This window comes from Nicotiana sylvestris, chromosome 2 (genome assembly GCF_000393655.2).
Source record: "Nicotiana sylvestris chromosome 2, ASM39365v2, whole genome shotgun sequence".
NCBI classification, from domain to species: domain Eukaryota; kingdom Viridiplantae; phylum Streptophyta; class Magnoliopsida; order Solanales; family Solanaceae; genus Nicotiana; species Nicotiana sylvestris.
Window position 1 is genome coordinate 147509533 of NC_091058.1, and position 12451 is coordinate 147521983.

Here is a 12451-nt window from a genome sequence, read left to right on the forward strand (position 1 = left end):
TCATGGCTATTCTTCCCTTTTTATTTTTCATGGTACGCCATCTTCAACTTGGTAGTCCTCAACTGTGTTGATTGGTAAATTTCGGCCATGATGAAGGTTTAAGCTGAAAATAAGCGAATATTAACAATAATTGTTACTATATTTGGATGAATAGCAAATTTGCTTGAGTTCCCGGTAACGGAACCAAACTGTTTAACCTAAAAAATAGTTTTCAAGGTCAAAGTAATAATTTTATATGACGGGCCACAAGCAACCGATTCAATCCGAAAGATATAAAATTTCGTTAATACAACGTGATAGAGAAGTGGAAAATAAATTCAATGACAGATAATATAATAAAAATAAAGAAGAGAAGAAAGAATTCTTATTGAATGATCCTTGATAGGATAATGAGCCGAACAGAGCATGAAGGGCCGAACTATGGCTAACTTGGGAGCAAGATGCTGTGAATTACAATGTATAGAATTGTAGAGAAGAAAATTAGATTTTCCTGATGGTGGTAAAAGTATGTCTATTTATAGAGCTAAATCTAAGTAACTAGTCTCCTTGAATCAAGGGTCCATTATGAGCATTTACTCAATCCATCCATTACTTTTGGAAGACTTGTAACAGCTATGTAGATGCTGGAAGTCCGTAACTGATGAGTTAATTCCATAATTGATGAATTAATCTCGTTCCTGTTGAGTCAATCTCGTGCCTGTTGAGTCAATCTCGTAATTGATTGCCTTGTTCTGACCGTTACAATCATTTATTGCATTTATTAATAATTGATTTGTAACTGATGGTGTAATGATGGTAAGTCCCATATAATTCGGGATTAATTTATTCCTTCCTCATTTGTAATTATGAGATATTCTCCCGCGCCTGATCTGAGTTATTTCATGATGATCGGTTTCGGGGCTAACAGGCACGGTATGAGTATGTTCGGTCCCGGGAGTGTTTCACATATCATCTTTACATGTCATTCTTCACTTTTCTTCAAACTCTATTGACACGTGTCGTCATTTAATAGACCCACATGACGAGTCTAATTTTCACTAATACAAGCACATTAATAAAAGGATTTTACTTCAGAACCACTAGAGAATTCTAACTGTTCATCTGTATGAAGGATAATCTAAACAATTACAAGTTCAGAAACGAAAAAAACTTACAAATATTACAATGATGTATGGTCATTATCATGCATGAACCTTTTGTCCATGAAAACACGATAAAAATTCGGTCATTTAGTATTAATTGTTTATCAATATTTACAAGCAGTAACGGTGATGCATGGAACATGCATGTTCTGATTACTTCATAATAATATGAGAGTACGTACCCAAAATCACGCATAAATTAATAACTCCACAAATAAGAAACATATTACTCCATTTGTTCCAGTTTATACGAACCTATTTCCTTTTTGGTCCGTTTCAGAAAGAATGAAACTCTTTTTATATTTGAAAACAATTTAACTTAAACTTCCAACTCTACGTTTATTGAGAAACTTTTATAACCACACAAATACTCTGTACTCCTTTTTGACTTGTTTAGAACCATAAATTTCAAAAGTCTTGATTTTTTCTTAAACTCCGTGTTCGATCAAACAGGTTCACGTAAGTTGGACGGTAGGGGTAATAAAATAGTAGATTGGTAAAGTATCAGTATCAGTTTTCTATCAAAGCAGATTAGCTTAAGCCAGAATGAATAGTCCTTTAAGTTGGGAACTGTTACCAATTTCAAAGTTAGACTTGGAGCAACAGGAAAGTGACAAACACTCACTATGTTTGTGTTAGGATATGCTCCATACATCGTATATATTCTTGAAATGTCGTTCTTTCTTGGATCCTACATAAACGCATAATACATCGTGCATCGAAGTATTTTATTTTTAAAAAAGGGAAATAAAAGTATGAAGGCTGTCATGAAATAACCTTAATTTATTAATTATATAAAATAAAATTAAAGAAATTTCTTGCTCCCTTTAAATTTATAGGTCCATATCACTTAAGCCTAGCCTCGGCGTGAAACCTGTCAATAACTTAACATATACGTTGAGAAATTCAATAGCGTACGTCTGAAAAGCACCGCTGATATAAATATTTTAGTATGTTTTATTTTCTTTTTTCATTTAGCGGGTAGTTCCAGGGATTTCTTTTTACAGCTTGTTAGGATGGGTTGTTACATATTATTTTATAATGTATTGTATCGTATTGTATTGTTTGATGAATACAATATTTGGATATATTATATCGTTTGATATTGTTTCATGATATCACGCACCAGCAATATGAAGAATAAACTTGCAATATTATAAACAAAATTATGATACGAAATAAAATTACTATATAAAAATAAAGGATAAATGATAAAATAAAATTATTTAATTATATTGAAGGAAGAGGTTAAGAGAAAAAGACAAGGTAACGACGCGACCACACCAAATCGATCGTCGTTACGTAATAACGAATTTAATGATACAATAAAATTTAACTAACAATAAATTTAACGATGCGACACGAAGGTATTATGGTACTTTTGCAAATGTTAAAAGAAAAAAAAACATAATTTAACATGAATTAGAATGATGTTTCTTTTGAGAACAAAAAAATGTGGTTTAGCTAGGTGTTCACTGGCAATTGGAGTAGTTGTAAGTTAGAGTCGTGACCATTGACTTCTTTTTCCATATTTGTGATGACCGGGCCAGTTGCCTCATGAGTTACCGTTCCGTTTCCCCCATTTATGCTTCTTTATGCTTTGTTTATTCGTGTTATGTGGTATCGGGTTGGTCGGATCGAATTAGGAAAGGATTTGGTAAGGTTTGAGACACTTAGTCTCTTTTAAGGAAGGTTAAATTAGTGTTTGGCCAAGCTTTAAAAAACTGCTTCTAAGTGTATTTTTCTCAAAAGTTTTTTCAAAAAAGTGCTTTTGGAGAGAAGCTACTTTTTTCTACTTCTCCAAAACTGCTTCTGCTTCTCCTCAAAAGTACTTTTTTTCCTTCCAAAAGCTTGACCAAACACCTCAATTTTTGGCCAAAAGTGCTTTTGGCCAAAAAAAAAAGCACTTTGGCCAAAAAGAAGCTTGGCCAAACATGCTATAAGTTGGAAAAGTCAACCGGATATTGACTTATGTGTTAGAGGGCTCGGATGTGAGTTCCGACGATTCGGTTAGCTTCGGGAGGTGATTTGGGACTTAGGAGCGTGATCAGAATGAGTTTTTGAGGTTCGAAGTAGATTTAGGCTTGAATTGACGAAATCAGATTTTTGACGATTTCCGGTTGATAGGTGAGATTTTGATATAGGGGTCGGAATGGAATTCCGAGAGTTGCAGTAGTTCCGCTGTGCCATTTGGGATATGTGTGCAAAATTTCAGGTCACTCGGACGTGGTTTGGTTGGGTTTTTGATCAAAAGCGGAATTCAGAAGATTTTAGAAAAGTTTGGCTTGAATCCGATGTGTTTTGGGTGATTTGATGTTATTTGAGGTATTTTGATGATTAGAATAAGTTTGAATAAGGTATTAAGATGTGTTTGTGCCTTTGGTTGTGGTCCCGGGGGCCTCGGATGAGTTTCGGGTGGTTAATCAGATCATTTTGAAGTTAAGAAAGTTGCAGAAATTGCAGGTTCAGCAGTTGCATGTATTTACTCTTCACGTTCGCAAGTGGACCCTCGCGTTCGCGAAGAGTCAGTTGAGGATGTAAAAATTTAGCCTTCGCGTTCGCGAGGAAGGTTATGCGTTCGCGAAGGGCTACGAGATTGTGCATCGCGTTCGCGTGCGTATAGTCGCGTTCGCATAGAAGGAATTGAGAGACTAAGCTTCAGTGGAATTAACCCATCGCGTTCGCGATGGCTGGAACGCGTTCGCGAAGGTTCGTCTGGGTAAAGCATCGCGTTCGCGAGGGTCTTGTCGCGTCGCGTTCGCATAAGAGGATTTTGGTCAAAGTTATTTTTATGCTTCACGAACGCAAGACTTTGACCGCATTCGCGAAGAAGGATTTTCAGGCCTGGGCAGAAGTTTAAATGGTCATTTTGTCCGCGAATGTGAGGTTTATTTCCTCCATAGTTAGTCGTTTTTATAACTTTTTGAATGAGATTGAAGAGGGATTCAAGGGGAATCACTTAGAGGTAAGATTGTCGAACTTAAAACTCGATTATTATGTGAATTCCACCTAGAAAGTCATGGAAATTAAGCCACAAATTGAAGAACTAGGGCTTTGAAATTTAGACCTTTAATTGACGATTTGAAAGACCATTTGGGGTCGGATTTGAGAACTTTTGATATGTATGAATTCGTGGGAGATAAGGAATCTATTGATGCAAAAACTATTGAATTCCGAGACGTGGGCCCGAGGGTCGAGTTTTGTAATTTCAAGACTCTTGGTATTATATGATTGTTTTCGCTTGGGCTTCGTTCCCATAGCATATTTTGACGCCGTGATTCTGATTTTGGATAGATTCGACGCGAGTGGAGGACAATTCGAGGAGCAAAGGCGTCGCAGAGTAGTATTTTCACCGGTTTGAGGTAAGTAACCATTGTAATCTGGAACTGAGGGTACAAACCCTGGTATTTGACTTATTTTTATAAATGCGGTTACGCACATACTAGGTGACGAGCGTGTGGGCGTGCACCGGTAGGGATTGTGACTTGGTCCGTCCCGTAGCGATTACTAAGCTGCGCATTTGATTTGGAAATATTATATTATTCTGTATTTTGGATATTTATACTGTATTATGGGTTGTATGCCAAATTTGGGGCCTTGTGCCGACCTGTAGAAACCCTTAGGGGCATTTTGACTATTTTTCCTCACTTTACTTGCTAGAAACATATCCTCAGTCATGTTTTACATGTTTAAATGTTTAAGACTAGTTTTATCTTTCCACTTCTAATTGTGAGGACTGTTTGGGTTGAGTTCCCTAATTTCTATTGTTGTGCTCGAGAGACTGTGGAGTTAATGACTGAGAGAGGTTGAGAACATGATTGTGAGGATATTATATTTATGTATTATGGATCGGGCTGAACGCTGCAACGATACTTATATGGATCGGGCTGCACGCCGCATCAATATATGTATTGGATTGGGTTGCGCGCCGCAGCGTTATAACGCCTGGAATGTAGGAGCCCCTCCGGAGTCTGCACATCCACAGTGAGCGTAGTCGACTATAAATTACGAATCGGGCTGCACGCCGTAGCAGTTACTATGATTATTACTGTTATGAGATATTAATGAGCCTGAGTGCTGAGAGTGAGTACTGGGTGATGAGAGCTGAATCACGAGTGATTGAGAGGCTGCACGAGAGGCCATATTCTGAGTGATACCTTTCCCGAGGGGCCCAGTTATGATATTTTTACTGATTTCACTCTTCTTTTAAATAAGCTTCTGTTGGAAAAATTGCTAAGTATATAATTTCAAGTGTTTAAACTGAAATTGATGATTTTACGATAAAACTGGTTTTAAACTGTGAAGTTGACCTGTTATTCTGTTGTTTATTCAGTTATATGATTTTTAAATGCTCGTCACTGCTTTCAGACCTTATTTACTTTAGTTACTTACTGAGTTGGCGTACTCACGCTACTCCCTGCACCTTGTGTGCAGATCTAAGTGCCCGAGTGGCAGAGTGAGGGTCCTCAGCTGATCCAGAGGTTGCTGGAGATTTCGAGGTAGCTACATGGCGTCCGTAACCCTATTTTTTTTTAGTCCGCTAGGCAAACGCCTAGGGCTAGTTTTATTAATAACCATATAAAATACGAAATAAAATGTCATGATATCCTACGAACTGAAAGAAAGAAATAAAATTTGAACGTAACAAGTATCCTATTATCAAAATTGAGTGTTGCACTCAACATTGATGTCACATTAATGCAATTAAACTTTGAAATACAATTCTGCATCCAAGAATGTGCATGTGAAAGGTACAATGCAACGTTCCTTCTTTAACGCATGATGTACTTTGTTTCCATATCGAGTTCCCTCCATCATCCATAGTAGACTCACATGCTCTCCTCGAGGTACCTTTAGCAATTAGTCTTTGCGTGCAAATCCATTTGCAATTGTCGATCCTCCATTTTCGATCACTGCTGCCGCATCCGTTCGTCCATGCTAGTGACATACCAGTGCACTTAAGCTTGTATATATGCCTTGTGCACGACATCTGCTCGTGATGGAGACGACATCTGCTTCGTCCTTGTTGCACGACATCGATACGAAGCCGACATCGATGCACGACATATGCTGGTGACATACCAGTGCACTTAGTCAAGACAGCTTTGTGGTGGGAAGCACGTGAGCTCCACCTACAGCCTTTTCCATGTGATCCCTTTGCTCAACAACATGTGTCATCTGCCATGCCTTCCACATTAAACCATGTGTGCACATTAAAATATTTTTAAGACTCCGAAAAAGCCATAATTCACAGTTAGATGTAGCTGCCTCCTTTGCGTGCTCGTTGTCCTTTAGCATTTTCTAGCTGTTGTGTTTAATATCCTTTGCGCGTGCATTCATTACTGCTGTTAGTGTCGATATCCGTATGCACCAATTCCCATTGTTGTTGTTGTTTTTCCTGCTGTAATTTCCACTCCCAAAATCACAATTTCAGCAAACTATTTGAATCAGCAAACTATCGTGCATGGCATCTTTTCCCCTTGTTGCGTTCATTTTGCTTTATCGATTGAGCTGATAAAGACAGCTTTGTGGTGGGAAGCACGTGAGCCCCACCTACAGCTGCATCATAAAGAAATATATCCCATATTACCTTCATCCTAGAGTATTGCATGCTTTTATGTATCCTAGATAACTTTCCATGTGCATTCCACTTTTCCATTTGATTCCTTTGCTCACCAGCATGTATTGTCTGTCAGGCCTTCCACATTAAACCTTGTGTGCACATTAAAAGATTATTGATTCGAATGTGGATTGAAGCATGCGTTAATATAAGACATTGGCCTTTGTTGCCTGCTTTTCTCGAAAACATATTTGTTGCACATGCTAGTTGTGTTTCCAATGCCATTTGCTTCTTGTTGTGCTCGAAATGAGGAATAATCAATTTTATATTCCCAGTTCCTGTTTGTAACTGAACCATGCGTGTGGTATTAAACACTTTTACACCATACTGGTTGTATATCCAATGAACTGAAAGCACGCTTTCAGCCCATGCTGGTTAGGTTGCCAATGCCATTAGTCTTTGTTGTTGTGCTCGATTATTGATGTGTTTTTGTTCTTTTGCATCATTTATCTCGAAAGTTGCAGCATGGATTGCCATAAGCATCATAGTGGCATCTGCACTAGAGAAAAGATAGTTAGAAATACCAACCATTATATCCTCCTCCCTTAGGATATGAATATATTGGTCGATTAAGTTGACATGCCTCCTGCTCTTCCTTTTCTCTTTGCTTAATATCTCTTGTTCCCCTTCACCCTTAGATTTAGACATTGAAGCTTATCTTCATTAACCAACCTCCTTCCCTGTGCATATAAATGCCAGAATTGTTGGCATTCTATTTCTCCATGATCTAAAGCATAATTAGCCAAGTGGTCTGCCAGCTTGTTGCCCTCCCTATGAATATGAGTAACTGTGTAATTGCTCCCTTTCATTAGTTGCATCATTTCCTCTACCTGCTCAGAAATGATCCACGATGGTTTCCAGATCCCATCCATTATCTTTTTTAATAACATTGAGTCAGTTTGAAGCCATACATGTGAGTATTGATGAAATCTGCAGAACCTTAGTACTTCTACCATGGCCTTCGCTTCAGCTACTGTGTTTGTTGTCTCCTCAATCTCTTTCCCTACTGACTTGACTATGTCACCATTTTCATTTCTTATACAAAAACCTATTGAGCTCCTGCCTGGATTTCCCCTCGATGCACCATCCGTATTAACTTTTAGCCATCCTGCACTTGGAAATTCCCACATGACTTTTGTAACCTTAAGTTTAGGAGTGAAGTTTTCCATCATAGCTAATAGATCTTTCCATTTGTGAGGTACCATGTCCATCTCGGGCTTTCTCACTTTCACCAATGCCTGTAGATTTGATGAAACTTGATAAATCACCCTGCTAGTTGTCACCGCCTCCCCATACTTCATACTATTTCTTCTTTTCCAAAGTTCCCAGACTAAGCATGAGGGGATTGCTTGCATTACTGGTTTTAACCTTAAGCACACATTTGCAGTCCAACATTTTGTTATTGCTTGGTGCAATGTAAGTCCCTCCACATCTATTCCTGCCCTCGATAGAAAATACTTCCAAGTTGTCTTTGCAGTTTCTGATCTAATAAACAAGTGCTGAAGAGATTCCTCGTCAGGCTGTACACAACACCAACATTTTGATGGCATGCAGTAACCTACCCTTTTCAAGAAATCATCTAAAGGTAGCTTTGCTTTCCACACTTTCCACATGAAAAATGCTATTTTAAAAGGCAGTCCCTTTACCCAAATTATTCTATAAGCTTTTCTTGGTTCGCCTCTTCTTCTCGTATACTCCCATGCTGACTTAACACTGACATATCCTCTTGTTTCCAGCATCCAAAAAGGCCTGTCAAGAACCCGCATTGTTGAAGGAGGTTTGATTTTCTCCAGAATGTGTACTGCTAACTCTTCAGGAAGCATTTCAAATAGCCTGTCCACATCCCACTCACCATCTAAGGTAATATCATGTACATTATGTACATTTTCATCAATGCCAAAGTCCTAAGGAACTAAAAAATATAGTGCCCCAAGACCTGTCCAGTTTTCATACCAAAATAGTGAGGATCCCATTTTTGTTTGCCAAAGGATTTGATGTTCAATCAGATCTCTGCACTCCAACATTTTTCTCCAGATGTGAGACCCCCTTTTCCACGGAACAATTACAGGATTTAATTTTTTACAGTATTTCTGACATACGAAAGAGCTCCATAGGCTTGGTTTTGTTCTGAAATTCCACCACAACTTGCTGAATAATGCCTTTGTTACATCATGCAGTGACCTGAAACCTATTCCTCCTTCCTCAGCTGGCATGCATAAGGTATTCCATGAAGCCCAATGCCTAATAGTTCCTCCTACAGTACTGCTCCAGAAAAACTGAGCAAATAATTTGTGCAACATATTTATCACATACTTTGGAGGGTTTACAGCTGATAGTAGATGCATAGGCATGTTTTGCAATACATGGGATATGAGAACTGCCATGCCCCCTACTGATAATAACTTGCCCTGCCATGATTGCAATTTGTCCATTACCTTAGTAATTAGGGGCTGATAGAATTCCAGCTTTCTCCTTGCATAAAATATCGGCCAACCTAAATATATGATAGGAAAATCATTCCTATGAATGCCTGTGATCCTTTCCACCTTGCTGACCACTTCCATGTCTGTTAAATGATGCAGGTACACAGCTGATTTGGTCTTGTTAACAAGCTGCCCAGATGCATTTTCATATGCCTTCAGCACTTGCATAATCAGCATCAGAGATGTTTCATCTGAGGATGAGAAAATAATCATGTCATCTGCATACGCCAAATGATTAATCTTTGGACTCCACTTTGGCATCCCAAATCCACAAAAATACAGGTTAGTATATAGTGCATTGAGACCCCTAGATAATTCTTCTGCTGCCAATATAAACAAAGTTGGAGATACAGGATCACCTTGTTTTATTCCCCTTGAGGACTTAAAGAACCCATTAGCTTGACCATTTATTAGAATAGAATATCAATTGTTTGAAACTAATCCAAAGACAATCCCTATCAACCTTTCTGTGAATCCCATCTTTCTCAGTACCTTGGTTAGGAATAGCCAAGATATTCTATCATAAGCTTTGGTCATATGTAGTTTCAGGATGACATTAGGTCCAGCCTTAGTTCTAAGCCTAATGTCAGTCACTATCTCCTGAGTTAGAAGGATATTTTCTACTATATTCCTTCCCTTAACAAAACCTGCATGTTCCTCCGATATCAGACTTGGGAGAAATTTCACTAGCCTTTCATGTACCACCCTTGATATAACCTTATTAGAAAAATTACTGAGGCTTATTGGTCTTAAATCAGAAAAGGTGGTAACTTATTTTTTCTTTGGTAGAAGAACTAGGTTTGTGTGTGTTACACACTTGGGTAGCTCATGACCATTGAAAAAAGCCCTCACCATGTCGTACATGTCATCCCCTATTAAGTCCCAACAAGAATGATAAAATTTTCCTGTCATACCACCTGGCCCCCCAGCACTATCACCATTAAGTCCAAGTACTGCCACTTTAACCTCCTCTTTTGTTGGTTGCTTAATCAATTCTGCATTATGCTCAGTGTTAATCAGATTAGGAACATGCTCTACGATATCAAATGATGAAGGAGTAGCTGCTTCTGTGAACTGTTCCTCGTAGAATTTGATAGCCTTTTCTGCAATTTCTTGTTCTTCTTCAATCCAGGTTCCTCCACTGTTTTGAATTCTGTTAAGCTGAAGTCTCTTCCTCCTACCTCTCACTTGTGTGTGGAAGAACTTAGTGTTCCTATCCCCTTCCTTAAACCAGGTCATGCCTGCCTTTTGTTGCCAATATTTCTCCTCTAGTGCAAGACATTTGATCAATTCTTCCTGAACCTTTTGTAGTCTTTCCCTGTTCATCCCTGTAGGATTTGCTTCAAATTCTGCTTCATGAACCATCACTACCTCTTCCATACTTGCTATCTTTTGGAAAATATCTCCAAATGTAGCCTTACTCCATAATCAAAGGGCCTTCTTTAATTTTTTTAACTTGTGATTAAAAAGAATAAAAGGATTTGCACTGAAATCAGCAGACCAATTCTCTTTCACCACATCTTTAAAAGTCGCATTTTCCAACCAAAAATTCAAGAACTTAAAAGGTTTTTTTATAGGTGGAGTCTCAATATCACACTTCAAATACATTGGACTATGATCAGACCTAGTCTTTGACAAATGTTGCACCTCTATTCCTGGAAATGTTTGTTGGAACTCAACATTGGCCAAACATCTGTCTAGTCTTTTGAATATAAAGTCTTCCTCTGCTCTCCCATTCCACCATGTAAATATGCTGCCTTTAAATCCAAGGTCGAATAGATTGCAAGTGTTGATGCAGTGTCGAAAATCATCAATTTCATTCAATGACACATGTAACCCACCAAACTTCTCTTCTTCGTCCCATATTACATTGAAATCACCTCCTACAAGCCATGGTGCATCCATATCCCTTTCCATTGCATATAATGAATCCCCTAATTCTATCCTCTTAATTGCATCACATTTTGCGTATATCAATGTTAGGACAAACTCCACATGCGATTCAGTGTGAAACAATCTTAGTGTTAATTGTTGCACCATATTTTACATAACAGTTACCTCAAATACCTCATCTATAAAAGCCCAGATCTTGTTGGAAACATTTGAAATTGCATGTGCAAGTCCTATCTTGTTTCTGTACCTTTCCAGTTTTTTTGCTTGTTGCTTTGGCTCCATTAATCCTACAAAATCATAGTGATTTTGCCTATGCATTTTTGTCAACCTTTCAAAGGCCTGCTGTGTGTGGACTGACCTTATATTCCAAATGAGAGCATTCATCACTGATTGTTGGATTTAGTTAGCGTTCTCCTTGTGTGCACCCCAGCTTTTGGTGCTGCAAAATTATATTTTTGCTGCTTCTTCTTACCTTTTGCTGCTGATTTTGCCTTTTCCACTTGCGTAGGTGATAAGTCACCTTTCCTTGCAGCATTCATAAGGTGTTGGGTAGTTGATTCTTGATCCATGTCGTATCCTGATTTACTAGGTTCTTCTCCTTCTTCATTGTCTTCCTTCCCTCCTGATGTAGCTCCAAATGCATTCTTTTTAGGTACCAAGGCTTTCACTTCTCCTCTTTTTAACAGCTGCAACTGGTTTTTCTCCAATGTAACAGTAATATTTACTATTTCTATTTTTTGTTTTGGTTATTTCTCCTTCTCTGTTGTGTTGTTTCCTTGTGGGTCTTCTTGTGATTTCTGAAGTTGATCATCTTCTGTTCCTCTAGGATCATTTACCTTTGGGCCTCTTCCTTCATAGTTACTAATTTCTGTGACTTCTGCTGTCTGAAAATTATTGATGTGCTAAACATTTTCTGATCCTTCCTTTATTAAATAATTACCAGTTGTATTGTTGTCATTGGCATGGATCTCTCCATTTACACTTTGCTCATCTTCTTCTTTGTCATTTTCATTGGGTTCCTCATCAACTTGTGCTCCTAGTGGTACTTCGTTCTCCTCTGAATCGTATTCCCTTTGTGCCTCCCATATCCTGCCTCCACATTCTTGCATTCTTTCTTTAAATGTAGACGATTTTGACCCTTCTTCTTGAGAATTTGGATTTTTATTAAGTACCTTGTTCACTAATGTATCTTGTGATGGGATTTCCTGGCATGGTTTATTGATCTTCACTATTCCTTCTCCTGTTTTATCCTTGAAGCTTCTTTCTACCCATTGTGCGGTATCGTTTTTTGCTTTTGATGCCTCCTTTCCATT

At 38.2% G+C, this 12451-nt stretch overlaps 1 protein-coding gene across 1 annotated transcript; it reads right to left on the reverse strand.

The window, feature by feature from the left end:
* Nucleotides 1–10673: 10673 nt before the first annotated feature.
* On the reverse strand, nucleotides 10674–11285 carry LOC138885745 (uncharacterized). The gene has a single exon (XM_070166725.1). It carries the CDS (start codon nucleotides 11283–11285, stop codon nucleotides 10674–10676), a length of 612 nt encoding a protein of 203 aa, XP_070022826.1.
* Between the last annotated feature and the right edge of the window lie 1166 nt (nucleotides 11286–12451).

What these genes read in the sequence shown, in the direction of transcription:
- LOC138885745 (XM_070166725.1), bottom strand. Translation starts at nt 11,285, where the DNA reads ATGGTGCAACAATTAACACTAAGATTGTTTCACACTGAATCGCATGTG.